Source organism: Eptatretus burgeri, chromosome 3 (genome assembly GCF_056783735.1).
Source record: "Eptatretus burgeri isolate ZD-2024b chromosome 3, Ebu_testis_v1, whole genome shotgun sequence".
NCBI classification, from domain to species: Eukaryota; Metazoa; Chordata; class Myxini; order Myxiniformes; family Myxinidae; genus Eptatretus; species Eptatretus burgeri.
Window position 1 is genome coordinate 140,061,897 of NC_140963.1, and position 18,865 is coordinate 140,080,761.

General features: G+C 43.0%; 1 protein-coding gene across 7 annotated transcripts in view; it reads left to right on the plus strand.

Annotated features, from left to right (window-relative positions):
* The window catches only part of NCAM1 (neural cell adhesion molecule 1), a 273,015-nt gene that overhangs the window by 241,499 nt on the left and 12,651 nt on the right, over positions 1-18,865 (plus strand). For 6 of the 7 annotated variants that reach the window (XM_085875921.1, XM_085875925.1, XM_085875918.1 and 3 more), the window contains 2 exons: positions 6,547-6,673; positions 6,802-6,982. In XM_085875921.1, the coding sequence (XP_085732047.1) occupies positions 6,547-6,673; positions 6,802-6,982 (308 nt within the window). The remainder of the gene's footprint in view (positions 1-6,546; positions 6,674-6,801; positions 6,983-18,865) is intronic. The other variant, XM_085875919.1, reaches the window with a different exon arrangement.

Sequence of the window (18,865 nt, forward strand, 5' to 3'; positions counted from 1 at the left end):
GAGCCTAGCTGCTCCCTACAATGCAGGGGGTTGCCCTCTCTGGCATTGCCCCCCTCCGATGCCCACGTGGCGTGGTGATGCCCCGGGTCCCTTTCCGAGGGTCGCCCGTGCCCACTACACTGCCCCGTGGCATTCTGGAGCTACGGGTCCCGTTTCCGACGGGTCGCCCGTGCCCACTACACTATCCCGGCCCCTCTTGGGCCCTTGGCCTACTCTGGCCGACTCGTCTGGTGCCCGTGGTGCCCACTAAACAAAACTCACCTTTCCACAGCCACGCTCCCAGCCGGTCCATGAACTCTTGCACCCCTCCAAACGGGTTTCGTGCCTTCTCTCGACACCAATAACAAAACGACCTCCTTTTAGTAAATTTGAATAACCCACTAACTAACATTAAGTGACCCCGGGGTCACTTGGGTGGGAAACACTCCTCCCCCCAATCAGTCATTGCACCATGCATACCACATTCGGTCCACTCACACACTTGGGCCCGCTGTCCCACACTCATTCCTAACACACTTTCCATTTCACAACTCACACCAACACTCTATACTGCCATCCTTCCTAATTAAATCCCCTAACTAACTCGTGCTCCCTCGTCATCCCTTATTCTCATTCACGTTCCATTTACTCGACGTAGCTAAGCTACGTCCCCTCTACACATTTCCATGTCTGTCCATGTCTCCAAAAATCCAAAAATTCCCATTTCCTAAATCTGAACTAAAATTCCTCTAGCTTATCCATTCCACAGGCTCCATGAGGAACAACCAACCCATGTCCCCATGAAGCCGGTCTAACTATCCCTAACCCATCCCCCTAACTCGTAGTTCCTGTGCCCCCTTAAGCAAGGGGGTCTTCCACCACCTGCCTGGGGCTCGTGTCCACTCGAAGTGTCGAGGCTTGCTTTTCTCTTTTTTTTTAGTATGCGCCCACCAGCGCGGCAACTCGCAACCTGCGCTCTTTTCCGTGACGTCATGGCAGCTGCTCACGCTTCGCGCGCCTCGTCCCTTCTTGGACGGTAACATCCGGCAGGAATTCCCTTCTTCCGCATTCCAACCATGCAGCCATGACGTCACCCTGCGCATCAAAAACAAGCCTCGCGTTTCGAACAGTTCCCCACGCGAGCACATGTGCTCTGCTCGTCGGAGCTTCACACACGCTCGCCTAGAGAACCTGTCCAGTCCAAATCCATGTCCAGCCTACCTTCTGTCCGTCCGCGGGATCGGCTAACATCCACCGCGTGCGTTTCCGGACCGGATTTCACTCCTGCAGGCATGCACGTGGCGGCCTCGTGCGTACCACAGCACGGACCCCACGCGCGCTGCCGTGCAAACCCAGTACGGTCCCCAATGCAGCTACGGTCGCTACTCGGCCTTTGTCCACTGTCAGGCACCGTCTTCGTCGCTCTCTCGCGCTCAAACTCCCACGTGCCACGACACTCACACACCTCGCCATGACACTCGGACATGCGGTTGCATGTTCCCGCATGCCAGCCGCCATCTCCCTCTCATACCGCCACCTCACACACATGGTTTCTTTCACACACGGCACTTCCCCCTTAAACACCTTTTCACTCACGCATCGTGCTTCTTCCAGAACGCATTTCACCACACTCGTAACCACACACACTGGGACGACCACGCTGGGGATTTACGCTACCTCAAGCGCTCCCGGGGTCTCCATACCCCCCAAGCTCCCAAGCCAAACAGGACCCGAAGGTCTGCTGAACAACTACTCTCTGCCGAAGCAAAAAGCTTACTGCCCAAGAACAAAGAAAGGATCTCGTCCTTATCCTTCTCCCACCCTTCCCCCAATCCCGGCGTGACTCATGCCCTCGTGCTCCATCCCCCTCCTCAGCCACGGGTGGGAGGGAGTTGTTGACATCATGAGTCACGGGACGGCAGGGTTCTTCTTGCTCTTCGCAGAAGAGGGGGAGGGATGTCTCCATTGTTCATTCCCTAACTATTAAATTGATCCGCAGCACATCCAATCGATTTCTGAACATTTAAACAATCGAATTCCAAATTCGTATCAATATGTATATATATATATATATATATATATATATATATATATATATATATATATATATATATATATGTATATGTATATATATATATATATGTATATATATATATATATATATATATATATATATATATATATATATATATATATATATATATATATATATATATATATATATATATATATATATATATATATATATATATATATATATATATATATATATATATATATATATATATATATATATATATATATATATATATATATATATATATATATATATATATATATATATATATATATATATATATATATATATATATATATATATATATATATATATATATATATATATATATATATATATATATATATATATATATATATATATATATATATATATATACATATATATATATATATATATATATATATATATATATATATACATATATATACATATATATATATATATATATATATATATATATATATATATATATATATATATATATATATATATATATATATATATATATATATATATATATATATATATATATATATATATATATATATATATATATATATATATATATATATATATATATATATATGAAGCCTGGTGTTGGCTTAGTGGTTAGGGTGGCGGCTTGGGATCCAAGGGTCCTGAGTTCAACACCGTTGGCTGCTGAATTAACACCAGGGGGTTGACTCAGCCTGTCATCCTTCCGAGGTCGGCGAAATGAGTGCCAGTGTACTGGTCCCGTTGTATGCCCCGGTTAGAATAGGTGTACCATATCCCTGACCAGGGTTGGCGTCAGGAAGGGCATCCGGCCATAAAACATTGCTTCAAGAAAAAGCCAAACCCCTGCACAGCAGGGAAAAATGGCTGTAAAAACGGTCATTTTATATTTTATATATATATATATATATATATATGTATATATATATATATATATATATATATGTATATATATATATATATATATATACATATATATAATTATTTACATATATATGTACATATTGTTGTGGTGCCAGGTATCGGTGGCGAGCACGACCGCTAGATGGAGCAGTAGAATCGGCTCCACCGAACACCCGGAATTTATAGGTCGCCACCCCGGATAACTCCAGAGCTGACGGTCCCTTATCGGACCGAAGATCGCCAATAGGTCGACCGTGTGGGATGGGGTCGATTGCGAATTTCAATTTACCTAAATACCCACGTTGTCCAAACTACCGGGGAAATTCACCCTCGGCGGAGCTCGAGCGGAACGAGTCGTTAGCATGCTCGAACCGTGCGTAACCCGAGCGGATGGTTACCGAGGTCGGTCGGTCCAAATGCACAATTTGCCGCTTCCAAATTTCTCAACACGCACCATGCTAAAGCAATGAAAGAAAAACAGAAACGAGCTGAAATAATTAACAGGGGATTTATTTATAATGGGGGGGGGGGGGGAGGGAACACACAAAGAGCAGAGTTAAACCGACTATCGAGAAGAAATGCAAATAATGTACAACGCACTTAAACAATTGCTACTTATAGACTGGGCCCAGGGACACACACACGCACACACAAATACCCCAGGAAGAGATGGACCTCGTGGGTCTATCTCGGTCAAGCCGGACCGTGGTACCTGTCCGCTTCGTGCGGCCACACCGACTTCGAACCACCACGGTGGGACTCGAACCCACGACCCGAAGTCCACGACCACGACCGTCTGCAGAGCCCTTGTCGACAACCACTCACTGGCTTTGGATGCCAGGTTGGAAATGTCTCACACACGATGACCGGCTGCTTGACAAACGCCACGATCTCTGTCTCGCGAACGCTCCTGCCATGAGCACACTGTCTCTCGAACGCTGGTCCAGACAACCACTTCTTCCTCTTCAGGAGGGAGGGGCTTCTTCACCTGGCCACTCGCCTCCTCATTGGTCGGACCCATCGCACGATTTCCTGGCTGTCCTCCATTGGACAGGCCCACAGTAGGCGGGGCAACTCCCACCCTTCTGGGCGGAGTCCCGAGCGGTGGCGTTTGTGGCTCCGCCCACCTCACCTCTGGCCACGTGCGTAATGGCGATCGTGTTGAGTCGGAAACGGGGCGGGTGAGACGCCCACTCCTTGCCGATTGGCTAAAGAGGGACGCCATGCCTATGTTAGACTCCCCCCATGCACGCGCTCGCTGCGAAGAATGCCGCGAGCAGAGTGTTGTTGTTGTGAGAGCGAAGATGGGTGTTGTTGTCGTTGTTGGTGATGTAAAAATGTGAAAGAAAACCCGACCATCAAAATATTTCTGCAGCGCACGAACATTTAATTCCCATTAGACTAGGGACGGGTTCTATCTATAAACACACACTTACCGATATAACTGTTCTATAAGGACCTGAATGCTGAGTGCAGTAAGCTTCCAGATTCATAACAATATATATCTGACTTGGCGAGGGTCAGAATTGAGTTACCAATCAACCAACCTCAAAGTGGATGCACTCCCCACAATGCACCCGAGGCTCGTAAAGGTCGAGCTATAGGTTGGAGATCGGCTGTCCAAATCGGATGAAATTCTCGCCCAAATCAGCTCCGGTCGAACAGCAGGCCTTACCAAAGACTCGAGCCAAACATTCCCAATAAAGTTACTGGGTGGTGCAGGAGGCCACATCATTTGTACTTCTCTTTTGCAACTCAAGATGTGACATTGTCGGCCTATGAATACAATCTGGGGTCCTCTGTAATAGCAGCACTTTGCAGATGTACGTTGCTGCTCCGGACAGCCATCCATTAATCCTCAGCATGTTTTGCATTCTCTTTCATGTCACCTGTATCATGCATTATTTTACATAAAAACTTCCTTATGTTGATCCAAAGCTCAGACTGGAGGTTTAACATGAATCACATGCAGGACAAAGACACACATTGACAAAAGTGTACTTTCGTGTGAATTACGAGAACGTAAGTAGACTGCAGACAAATGCATGCCATCCATGGTATTTTCACCTGTTTCTGAATATCATAAGATGCGAGTTCAGATGTGAACACGAAATGGGTCAATCCAAACAGACTCATTTTGAGAAGAATAAAAAGTCAAGAACAAAATGGTTCAAGTTATCCACCACAAAAGATCACGAAGTGCAGACGTCTGGGGTTTTATTAGTCATCGTTTTCATAAGGACTTGTTGCTTCACAACGTACATTAGGAAAAACACTTCCACTATTTCACTGCTTCATTGGTTTTTGTGTGTTGATACTGAAAGGACAATCACCGTGAAAGTGATTGCATAACCAACAAGAAAAAGAGCAATCAGAGATTGCAGACCCTTGCCAAGACTTCTTTTGAGTGGTGTATTTTTATAGGTTTTTGGGTAAATCCAATATGGCTGCCAAACCATGTGACCGATGACATCATATGTGTGAACCTTTTGTTCCTCATGGACAGACTGTCATATGTGTAAATTTGCCTCGATCTGTTCAGCCATTTCAGAGAAGATTTTTGAAGGTTTTTTTGAAAAAAAACAATATAGCTGCCGGATCACGTGACCGATGACGTCATGATTTTTTTTTTTACTGTGGACCATTAATTTATCCCTCAATGACCCTCTTATTCCCCATGAGTACTTGCTATTTGCCAAGTTTCATTTTTTTCCTTGGTGCGGTTTCAGAGAGAGAGGTCCAAAGTTTTTCCGTTTTTCCAATGTGGCTGCCACACCACGTGACCTATGACGTCATCATTATTAAAACATTCTACATGAGTAGTCGCACCAATGGTGAAAATTTCGTTTCAATCCGCCAAGCGGTTGCAGAGAAAAAACACGAAAGTTCTGTGCGGACAAACAAACAAACGGACCCAAATGCAATCACCTCTCCTTCGGCGAGGGTAACTGGAACGGCACTCGGTGGAGCACCATACCTCCGCCAGGCTGAACAGTTTACGTTTTGTGTCGCACCAATGGGCCGGATCTGCATTCAGACCTTAACCAAAATCGAATCGCTTGTTCTTGTCAGCTGCCATACCTGCCCACCAAGTTTTGTCGTGTTGCGTTCACATCCGGATTTAGATCTTCACCAAAATCGAATCAATTTGTCCTCATCAGAAACCCAACTTGTCCACTAAGTTTCAGCCGAATACGTCCACAACTTCTTGAGATATGCTGCTCACAGACACACAGACAGGGGTGAATATATAACCTCCATCCAGGTAGCAATGTTATATAATTTGATTGAATCATGGCTTGGTTGGAGGGGGCAGGGGAATGGCAGAGATGGAGAGGTTTTGAAATAATCTTGTGTGGAAGTGGTACAATTAGTGGTAGGTCGTGCAAGGTTTGTGGCAATGGGATAGTCTTACATTTGAACAGGTTTATACTGTACCCCCTCCCCTCCCCCTCCCTTTACTCCCCCACTTCAGTGATGGAGCATAGCTCTCCATCATGGGGCTCATTATCAAAGTCCCAGTGCATTCAGAATGAGACTGGGAAGTGACCTTAAACTTTGACATTCTGCCTTGACCTCCTTACCCTGGCAGGTGAACCGAATGCACCCAAGGTTAAGGTGAGACGTGGCAGTACTGGAAACTCTTTGGAGGTTCACTGGATCCCCCAGGACGATGGTGGTCAACCTATCCTGCAATACATTGTGAAACACCGACTGGTATGAGGCCTTGCTTTGCATCCTTTGCATATCTCCTACTTGTTCTACATACTTCCTCATTCATCACATTCAATTTGTTATACACACTCGCACTCACCGTCGTCATCTCTGGTCACGGCCCTTGGTAGGCGGGTAATCACGGGGAGTGGAACAAGCAGCATGCGGCAGCCAAAGTTCGACACGTCACGCTGAATGGCCTGCAGTGGAGCCGGCGCTACGATATAAAGGTCTTTGCGGTCAACAGAGTTGGAGAGTCGCACCCTGGACATCTGAGCCATGGCACAGCCACACGGCCCACCACAGCACCTGGTGAGGGCACACTCCCTCCTTTATACCAAAACCATATTCACCTAAGCCCCAAAAAGCTGTGCCTGAATGGGTGCAATTAACATGCTTTGTGATTGGTTAAGTTCAAACTGTTGCCTTTTTAGTATGTTTCACTTTGCAAACATATATTGTCCCCTCGCAAGAGAGCGCTAACTCATTTTGGTTAATGTTTTGTTTTGTTTTTCCTCGTCTTTTCCTCTCCTCCTTCTACCTATTCCTCATTTTCCTCCTTTGCCTGCGCTGTCATCAAACCCTGGCCTGCACCTCGCATGGCCTGTCCCTCACCTTGCTCTGGCCTTGTTCTCATCTTCCTTACCGATTGTTTCAACTGCTGCATTCTCATTGCCGACCCTTTTTTGTCTTCTTTACCTTAACGTTCTCCTTTCCATGGCCGTGCTGTACATCTCATCAGGCTCACAGGCACAGCTCCTAGAACCAGCAAGCTCATTAATTGCTCTACTAGGCCTCACTGCTGCTTATCTTCCACCTGTTCCATAGCTGAACTTTGCATATCTGTCAATCTAAAACTCTTTCACGCTTTCATCCATCTGTATACCTCGTGGTGTTTTTCTCACTTTCTATTCCCTTATCTTTCAATTTGTCGCTGCGTCGGCTCTTTCGTGTTCTACCAATCCGTTTCTCATCATCACAAATAATATACTTTTGTGTTATATTTTTTCCCATTTGACTCTTTCTCATCACATATCGACATCCCTCTAACCTTGTAAGTTTTCTGCATCCTCTTTTCTTTTTGTCCATTTATTGATGTAACTACCTTTTCTTTTCTCTGTCCTGTATCGATTATCTATCCATACATTTCTCATTTCTCCATGTATTTGTGTACTTTTCACCTCTCCACATCACGATGGCTCGACCATCACTTTGTACACGCATATTCTCACATTCATTTATCAAAAAGGGTTTGTCAGTAAATCCGTGGCTCAACATAGAGAGTTCTGCTCCAACCAACATAGGCTAATTGTTATTAAACATATATATATATAATTAATTAATTAATTGCAAATGGCAATGCATTCCGTAATGGTATATTTATGGGAATTTTTTTTTTCTACACGTGTTTAAAATCATCCGACAACCCAAAAGACTAGATTTAAGTGGCATATCAAATCAATCCATGGGCCTGGCTCTGCGTGGTGATCAATCTCATGTTTTTCACTTGTGCGAGAGAAAAAGGAAAGCTTGCTTCTGCTGAAGCAAGCTTTAAGCTTTTGCTTGCGTAAAAGTCAAATACAACACTGTGTGAGTAAAATAATCATGGTTTAGGCCTCTGCTTCCGTTTATATGCCACTGAAGTGCACAATCTCGTTACGAAAGGTCATTCATCGTCAGACCATAAGAAAGGTCACTGAGACTCTACGCCCATCTCAGGATGCCACACAAGCCTTATTTATCGAAGGTTTGAAGATGACCATGGTGTCTGCAAGATGGGATGTCGAGATGGTTCGCCAGCGGCAATAAGTGAACCAGAGCCAGGCACATCCAAACCTGTACCAATGGAATCCCAAATTTTTGCATCATATTATTGGTAATCGATGAATCCTGGGTTTATGTTTATCACTTTGATCCTGTGATGGTGTCGTTACAAAGGCAGCATAACGAACACCATTTTGTAACACTACCGAAGACGAGAGTTGAGGAAAGAGTCAAAAGCTCACACGTTTAGCCGTCCCACGTCGCCACGGCCATCGTCCGTGATGTTGGATTTGGATCGGTTGAACGCCACCTCAAACTCACCGGACCAAATGACTGACACGGGTTTCAAAGTTACTCGTAAAGAATCGTTTGTAAGGAAAGCTATTTTTCTAGCGACGTTGATGTGCATCATGAAGAAGTGGTTTGAGAAGCAAGACCGAGTTTATCTGGACAGAGTTTAACGCCTTGAAACGTCATTTAAACGAGTGCTTCGCATTTCAAAGGAACTGTGGATAAATGTAACACCAACCTTCAATGTCTGTGAGAGGTTTTTTTTATTACAGGGCACGTAATTATCGATAAACCCCCATCAATCTGTCGAATCCTCGACAACTTCTGTCTTCATCCATTTCAATCTTTCATTCCTTCATTATCGTTATTTTTTGTTTGTTTGTTTTCTCCGTCTTTCTTTTTCACTGCTGTGCCTCATTTCCCTTTCACCTTCCATCCTCACAATGATAATCCTTACTTACACAATAAAGAAATGACAATCAGTGATGATCATTTCCCATTATCGATCTTTAATATTTAACAAGTGGTCGGAGACGCATGCGGTACGCGTGGACGAGAGTGCGTCAAATGGCTTAAAGGGCTCATTTCTCGTGTGAAATAATGATGCTCCACGTTCGACAAACAATTTGTATCATATCGGATGATTAGACTCGACCAACAACTGGTTATAATGGCAAATCATTTCCATCAGTGTGAGAAATTTGTTCAAAAGAAACGGACTCTCAAAGTGAGAGATATTCTTATTAAAAGGCTCCCGGCTTCAGCCGAATGCATGTTTCAATTGACGGTTATTTCCTTTTGTTTCCCTTCTTGTATCATCACTTAGGAGTTGGGATTTGCTTCCGATTCGTTTCCAAATTGTGCTCATTTACATTTTTTTTTCCTCTCGTGTTATAATATTCTGTGATGGTGTTTCATGAATGATGGACAGGAAATGCCTATTGTTATCTAATTGTTGTCATTTATATTGTTACCGCATTGCCTGCTACAGCACATGCAACCACAGCTAACCTTTGACCCTGGCTGCATCCTGCTTTACCCCGAAACCCGGTAACTGAGCCGAGCATCGCCCTTTGACCCCTGCTACCCCCACCGACAGTCCATTCCCTTTTTCGTCCCACAAATCCAGCCCACCCCCTTGCCTCCCACCCATTTAGAGATGAGGCGATGACATCATGTGTAAGCTCCAGGTTGCCTTCCATATTTGCCTCCCACAAAACGAAGGTAATGTCAGACGAACAGCAATGCAGTGAGGACATGAGCCAACAGCAATCACCATCGGTCCTGCCAGATGTCCATTATTTATTATGAACTTTAATGCAACAACATCTTCTAAAGCACAGCTTGTGTTTGCTCCATTGGCTCCGTGTTCCGTGTTGTTATTACCAGGTCCATTTTGCACCGTCGTCTTTAAAATAATATGCACCCTCAAATTTCATCGGTTCGTTAGCTGCGGCGTACACATCGTGCGCTCCGAATTAAAAGTGCAACAGTCAAGTTTGTGATATATCCCGTTTGTGCATTTGTGAAAATATATTTGTCTTTGTGAGGGCCTCGGTGAAGCATTCGATGTTTGTGGCTTTTTTGCACCTTTTCTGAAATGGAACTGCAAGAAAATTATTATTTCACCAACAAGGGTTTAATAAAATGCTAGAAATGTTGTTTGCTTAATTTTTTTTAAGCATAAGTTGTTTAGGCAATGCATGTTCAGAAAAAGAGACGTTTTGGTTGGGGAATTATCAAAACTGTTGAAAAGCAAAGAAAATGGACAATAGAGTATTTGAGATATATTTGCAAAATAACAAAATTCCTGGTTGATTAAACCTATTTCCTTAATTCTGTCAATGATAAACCATCGGATCTCGTGGTAGTAAAACGTTTTCTAACACTACTCTCATGATGATGATAAACTGATCACTTCAAAGTTAACATGCCAATCATGGGTGTTGGACATGTAAAGCTCAGCATAACATTTGGTCAATTATCTGTTTATATACACAACAATACCAATTTAATCCAAAATCAGTTGTGCTTTTGTTTATTGCCTCCGCCACTGAAGGTGAAGGAGGTTAAGTTTTCACCCCTTTCTGTCTGTTTGTTTGTGTACAGGATATCTCAAAAAGTTGTGGACAGATCCGGATGAAATTTTATGGACAGGTTGGGTGTGTTACAAGGACGAACTGATAAGATGTTGGTGAAGATCCGCATCCGGATCTGATCATTTTAAAAGTGATTCTACACCACTGAGAGAGAGAGAGAGAGAGAGAGAGAGAGAGAGAGAAAGAGAGAGAGAGAGAGAGAGAGAGAGGAGGAGAGAGAGGGACAGAGAGAGAGAAAGAGAGAGAGAGAGACAGAAGAGAAAGAAAGGAGGGGAGAGAGAGAGAGAGAGAGAGAGAGAGAGAGAGAGAGAGAGAGAGAGAGAGAGAGAGAGAGAGACAGACAGACAGACAGACAGACAGACAGACAGACAGACAGACAGACAGACAGACAGACAGACAGACAGAGACAGACAGACAGACAGACAGACAGAGACAGACACACAAAAAATATAGTACTGTATAGCATGATATTTCAAAAATGTATTGGGCCCAATATGTTCTTGTGGATCAGGTATTACGAGGTGAAGGTATGCGCTCTACCGAGTGCCCTTCTAGTTATTTATATTTTCATTAATCGTCATTTACTCCATTTTCATATTTCTTATTACAGCCTTCTCCGTGTTTTACACTTACACGTCTGATCTCTGTCTCCAATTTTCATCTCTTACAAAAATAATTTTTTTGATAGTCTCATTTTTCTCCAGTTTTCTATCTCCTCGTCCATCTTTCTCATTTATCTCATGACCTTTCACTTGAAACACTAGAGCTCCAGTCAGATGAGATCCATAATTTTTCAGAAACTGGGATTACCTCTTGATAATATTGTGCTGTCCAGGGGGGGGGGGGGGTTAAGACCGACCTTGACAGATAGCCGAACAGTTAGTTCTACTTTGGAGGTGAACATGTGATACTTGGAAATTATGGCGCGCACACATGACAGGAGGGCGGCAAAGGCACGTACCAAATGCGTTCAACTGGACAGAGGGCAAGGGTTTATACTTGAACCCACAATGAAGAGACAGACTTATTAAGATTACTTATTAAGAGAGTAATCTTAATAAATAGGGGTTTAATTGACATAAATCAAGTATTCATAGTAGGGATTAATCAAAGCGTAACAATGAAAATAAATCAAAGCATGAGGTAATGAAACGTGAGGTAATTTACAGCCTAAAGTCGAGACGCCTCTACACAGTCACAAAAACGGACAAGGGAAGAAAACAAAATAAAAGAAAAATACTTCCTTTATTCTGGCACTTAGCTTCGGGTCCAGAAGTGATCCTTTGGAACTTGACATTCAAACCTGTGTTGTCCTGCTTGAGAAACCGCACGCAAAATAGCGCCGAGCCGCTCTCTTGGCGGGAAACTTATGTAAGGTATTCGTGTGGCGGTATTCAACTCAGGGCTCAGAAACCGCCGTGCAGCTTCTTTTCACAAGCGAATATGCCGACCGCTCCTCTCTTGCACCAGGTCCGTTTACCATGATCGTCGTCCTTCCTCCTCGACAATACGACGAGACGATTTCTGAGGTCCCGTGATAAGGCCATGAGGCACGCTCTTTTTCCCTCCTCAGAAACGTACATGCTTCATGACTCAGCCGAACAGTCAATGGCTAGCATTTTGCTCCAGCGTGCGAGCAAATTCGCCTCAGCACGAACATGAGAATCGTGCAACCTTCTTCACCGTGTCGAGGGGAAGCCAGCGAGCACGATCCTTTTTGCTTCCAATCCGTACCTCACACACACTCTTCTCCTCCCTAACCCCCCAACGCCATGCCTATCCACCATCCACCCCAAGGGCACGGCCCGCTAGCTGTCATTAGTGGAGGCAGTGTTTTCACCTGCTTGGCACATTCAGCTCGGTTGTTTAAAGAACGTGATTCCTTTTTATCGCCGGTCTTGTAAATGCAAAAACATAGGAAAAGGTCACAGGGAGCAATCACATACTGGGAGAAATTATCCTCAATCCCTAATTAACACAGCACCCCCCCCCACCCCCCCCCATGCAGTGACACGTAACAACTTAAGCTGGCAGTTTTCCCTACCTGATTTACATCGAAATGTCTCCTGCTCTTCCACAGACCATTCTACTCTATACAATCCTACCTTTACTATGAAGTTCCTCCATCTACCCCACAAACATAACAATATATTTAAACGTTTCAAAAAACCATTTCCACAGGTGGTATCACATCGTCACATGGCCTGCACAGCTGCAGGACTGGTATTTTTGCGTAATTGGACAATGAAGGTTTACATCCTATCGACTTTATGTTTGGTGATAGATATTTGGTGATTAAGTGAGACCTGTACATTACTATTGAGTATTAATGGGGCACAGCAAGTAGAGTGTGGTTGCGGTGAGCCGGTGTGGCTCTTGCATTGTACAAATGGTGATGCCACGCAAATGATCCATCATGAATTATTATGAGACTAATATGAAACTACAGCTTTCCTCCCTCACTAGTAAATGTGTGTTTACCAAACCTGTTTTTTCCCAAACTCTATCCTCGCTCGTTTGTAGAGTTGATCAATGTCAGTCATTGCACCTGTGATGATGTGTTTGCATTTATTTTATCTTGGAGTGAAATAAATTGTGAAACAGTTTCAAATTGCCATTACTTTGATAATGATCGCTGATTTGTTGCTCCTATCTACTTTACACGTTAAGCGGACAAATGAACGTACGAGGGAAATTCGAAAAGTTCTGTGAACGCGATACTTGCATTAAATAGTTCAACACATGTCAGCATGTCATATACACATGTCAAGTATATACGTACTTGTATAATCGTAATAAAATAGACAGATGTAATTTTACTATTTATATAAAATATAGTCCTTGTACTTTTTTAGGATGTCTGACCATTGTGAGTCGTATAATAACTTTTTGATCACCCTGTGTAGAATACATCGGAGGAAAACGCACACGGACAAATGTAGGTGACGGATGTAGAAAGTAAGATGTAAGGTGGAATGGTGGAGTAAGAACATTATACGAAGGGATTGGAACATTGTGTAAACAACTGTAATTCCTCATATTCCACGGAACCATAATGGAAAATACTTGCCATAAAATCGATGCTCTCGTGATTGAGAGTGATAAAATGTGTCTCATTTATTTAGTAAACAAGTGGCTGTCTGTGCAGAGCTGAATGCCACCTTACCGGATGCTGGAGAGCTGAATCATCTGATCTTCTCTCAAATACTGTAATATTTAAAAATTGAAACAGTATTTGAGTGGGTTTTTTTTTTTACTTTAAGGGAGGTAAGAGTGAGTGCATTGTTTAGCTGTCTTACAAAGGCATGAAACACCCGAGGACTTTGAGCTTCACTCTCCCATCGTATTTTAAGATAAGTCTGGCAGGCTGGGATATGGCTCACGGATGGGTTGTCCTCCAGCATAGCACAGTGATCCTGCTGTCTCACCCTTTCACCTCAATGCTTAGCAGTGTGGACAACAATATGATCCTCCTCCTCCTCCTCCTCCTGCATTGGTCCGATTGCCAATTTCTGCATTGTAACTTCTTCTTTGGTCGTATGCAGCACAAGGCTGCATGGGTTGTGCCATTGGCTGAAGGACGCAGCTATGCCGCTGGTTAGGGCAGAAATTGGTAATTTGTTCAGTGCCGGCGATAGCTCACCTACTCTTTGTGAAGGACACCGTGAGATCTTTCACATCCACCAAGGAATGCTGGCAGACAGGACACCCATTTAACGTCCACCTGAGCGATGTCACACATATCGATGAATCACCCTGCCTGTTGAACACCAGGATGACAGTTTATAGTTAGGTCGGGATTCAAACTCAGGCTAGACTGCTTAGAGGCGAGTGTACATACCTCCAGGCCATCCTGTGAGCCGTTGCATTATAACTTACGAATCGTCGGAAATTTCTGTCATTTTCCTTGCTATATAACCGCTATTTTGGCAGACATCAACTCCTTATCTTTGGAGTTGGAGAAAATGTTTCTCCTGTTGAAGCTGCCTTTCTTGTTGAGACATTGCTTGCCACCTCCTCTGATGCCACAGAAGATTTTGTTTCTGCCTTGATGTCCTCTAGTCATCCGTTTGTTGACGAACAAATCTCTGCTGAGCTTCTCTGTTTTGTGCTCAAAATGCATTCAAATCGGTTTCAGACAAACTTGCTCTTCTTCTTGCCATATTCTCTTGAGTTCTTCTGAATCGTGCTTCTTTTTGCTCCCCTGTCTCAAGAAGTCACTCTTTTCACATTTGAAATGCAGCTTCCGATTCATTTTGTCTTTTCCATGGATTCATGGTCTGAAGAAAGAAAAGATCGATTTTTATGTGAAAAAGACTTTTTAAAATCAATTTTGGTCAATGAATCAAAAACAAAATCTTTTAAATTGAGATTGTATGTCGCAGTTGCCAACGACGGGGCGAACATAAAGCACTCCAGCACAGTGTCAAGTCCATGTCGATGGTACGTTCACAAAATTCACATTGTTCACTACTAATTATAATATTTATTCGTTTAATAGTGTATATTGATGTTTTCAGGTTAGTATTACAGTTAATATCGGTGTATCATTCTTATGTCCCTGGAAGTAGAACGTCTGCCTCAGAAGTGGTGCGCAGCATAAAGTGCATTTCAATGGTGAGATTAAAAAAAATAGTGTGAAAACACTTGGGTTTGAAGTGAAACATCTAGCACGTGCAGTGTGCACCACTCTTGCATGCCAGAAGCTCATCTATTTGTCATGTCCTCTTAACATCCAAGCAAAGGTTTTGATCAAGCAGTTCACTTGGTGTGAATGGAATTCAGGATTATGGTCAACACATAGCATATAGGATCCATTCAATGATTGCATGGCTTTAAATTTTCCATTATTTTCGAGTGGCCTCATGTCGACCGTTTCACATTGTGACTCATCACAACCTAACTGAACCATGAGATTTTGTCCACCTGCATGTAACAACAATGAGATTACGTCTTCACGATGGTTTTTATTTTAATCCGGCCTCATTTCTTTGAAAATTATCAGCATGTTCAGCTTCAATGACGCAAGAAAAGCTTTTTTTTGTTGTTGTTGATGTGTCATTCTACTATCTTGGTAAGACTGCAACGTGTTGTCATCCAATCGGAGAATTGTGTATGACAAGAAAAATATTCCAGCATAGGCCTACCATATCTAATTTAGATAGATGTACTGTATGTACAAATTCCACATCAATAACACGTTTAAGTTTAATTACATCTTCATGTTTATTAACATATATAACCACAAGGAACATGTCGACATTGAATGATGATCATAGCTGATTGAGGTGTGTTGATTTGTCTCGTTGGCTGTAATCTCCTTTTGTGGATTTTGGAAGGTGGAACAAAATCCCAGGTTCTTCTTTATCATTCCCGTTGTTCCAATTATCGCTGGCGCTCTTCAGCTTCCAGGCTCTTTTGAATTCATTTTTGAGATCCTGGTATTTGGTCATTTTTATAATTTTCGCATTGTTTCGACAAATGTCGCTGGGTACTGACACCTCGAATGACATTTCCATCTTTTCCTTTTTACCTCACCTGGAATTTAGTCAGGTGAGTTTATGCGATCGAGCAATGTCCGTAGGTGAGTGAGTCAGTCAATGAGTCAGTGAGCCCGTAAATACTTGTCATTATTGCTTGAACCAAATACATAATTTTGATGAAACTTTACCACAACCTTCATATCTAATGTCTAACGAAGGTTTATTGACCGCATCAAAATCTGCGCTCATTATGGGGGTCTACGGGGGGTTTATTGACCCCCCCCCCAAAAAATAGGTATTTGCTCTCTTCTCCGAAACTACACACAATTTGGATGAAACTTGACCACAACCTTCATCACCTGTAATGTACCAAAGTGTATCAACTGCATCAAAATCTGTGCTCATTAAAGGCGTCTACGGGAGGGTTTTGACCTTCAAAATAGGTATTTGCTCTCTTCTCCAAAACTACACACATGATTTCGATGAAATTTCACCACAACCTTCATCACCCATCATGTACCAAAGTTTGTTCACGGCATTAAAAAAATTCAGGGTCTAAAGGGGTCTGTAGAGGGTTTGAGTGACTCTTGCTCCTGATCCAGGTGAGCTTCAGGACAGGTGGTCCTATTTTTTTTATCTGTGCACTTTGTCCAGTCGCATTGCTTTGGTCGCAATGTTCACGCTTTTATGGAATGGCCAGGTCGTACATTAGCGTTTTGTCCTTGTTTTAAACTGTCACTTTTGGGTTGTGTTTCCATGAGTTTTTTGGGGAATGGGTTATTGAATGATGTGCCATTGGATTTCTCGACATACCTTGTTTATGCCTTTGTGCGTACAGCTGTTCTGACATGAGTTTTTTTTTTTACATCCCGATAGGAGGTGACTCGTGCTTTCTGTTTCTCCCTTGCAGAACCTGCACTTGTCTGATTGACTCAGTCTCGTCATTTTCTTAAAGCCTTGTAGACTGTCGAGTGTCCTTGATCTTGTGCATTTATTATGACACACTCTTCATCTTAGTTAAGGCAACCTCTTCTCAGCCATTCCAGTGAGCCTTTCTTCTCCATTCTCAATCAGTCCAACTTTTTCTTTTTCAACCTTCCTGCTCTTCTGTTGGTCTCCCAATCGTCGGTGTATGTTTGTTGATATTTCATTTTATAATTTTCATTTGTTGGCTTTACAATCATTGGGGCTGTATTTGGTGCTGTTTTGCAGCATCTTCTATTCTCAAGTATTCTTGGAATTTTTTGAAAGGTGAGTTAGGGATAATTTTCTGGCTTGTTACCCTCACCAAAGGAGGGTATTGCATTTGGGTCCATTTGATTGTTCGTCTGTCTGTCTGTCTGCTTGTCTGCATAGAACATGAGTGTTTTTCTCTGCAGCCGCTTGTCAGATCGAGAAGAGATTTTCACCAAAGGAGCGACCACTCATGTAGAATGTTTTAATGATTATTTTCACGTCATAGGTCATGTGGTGTGGCAGCCATGTTGGACAAAAGGAAAAACTTTGCACCTCTTCATCTTAGTTAAGGAAACCTCTTCTCAGCCATTCCAGTGAGCCTTTCTTCTCCATTCTCAATCAGTCCAGCTTTTTCTTTTTCAACCTTCCTGCTCTTCTGTTGTTCTCCCAAATCGTCGGTGTATATTTGTTGATATTTCATTTTATAATTTTCATTTGTTGTCTTTACAATCATTGGGGCTGTATTTGGTGCTGTTTTGCAGCATCTTCTATTCTCAAGTATTCTTGGAATTTTTTGAAAGGTGAGTTAGGGATAATTTTCTGGCTTGTTACCCTCGCCAAAGGAGGGTATTGCATTTGGGTCCATTTGATTGTCCGTCTGTCTGTCTGTCTGCTTGTCTGCATAGAACATGAGTGTTTTTCTGTGCAGCCGCTTGTCAGATCGAGAAGAGATTTTCACCAAAAGAGCAACCACTCATGTAGAATGTTTTAATGATTATTTTGACATCATAGGTCATGTGGTGTGGCAGCCATGTTGGACAAAAGGAAAAACCTTGGTCCTCAGTATCTCCGAAACCGCACCATGGAAAAAATTGAAACGTGGCACACGGCTTGATCTGAGATGGTGGTGAGCAGGCGTCATAAATATTTGGAGGGAAGAGTGATATTGAAGAGAATGTGGAAGTTTGTTCCACAGGTGGGGAAAAATAGGAACGAATGAGTAGAGGTGAGCAGTGATTCTGGATTCATGGTTTCACCAGAAGAGGTTGTTGGTTGACCATGTGCGCCCTGCAGAAACCTCGGGGGGGGGGAGGGAGGGGATGGAGTGGGGGGATGGCAAAGCATGGAAAGAGCAGAGATTGCAAGACCAGAAAGGAGGCGGTAGAAGACAGATGATAGGCCCATAACCTCAATTTCGTCACAGGACTTTCCAAAAATCATGAAAGCATTGGTTTCCACGATGTCAAGCTGAGCAAGATGTGGGGTCAGAGAGCCAGCCCAGAGGGGAGAGCAGTACTCCATCAAGTTGTGGTTGAAAGCCTTGGAGGTAGATAGAAGTTTAGGTGTGCCAAGGAAGAACTTTGTACAACAGAGGATGCCCA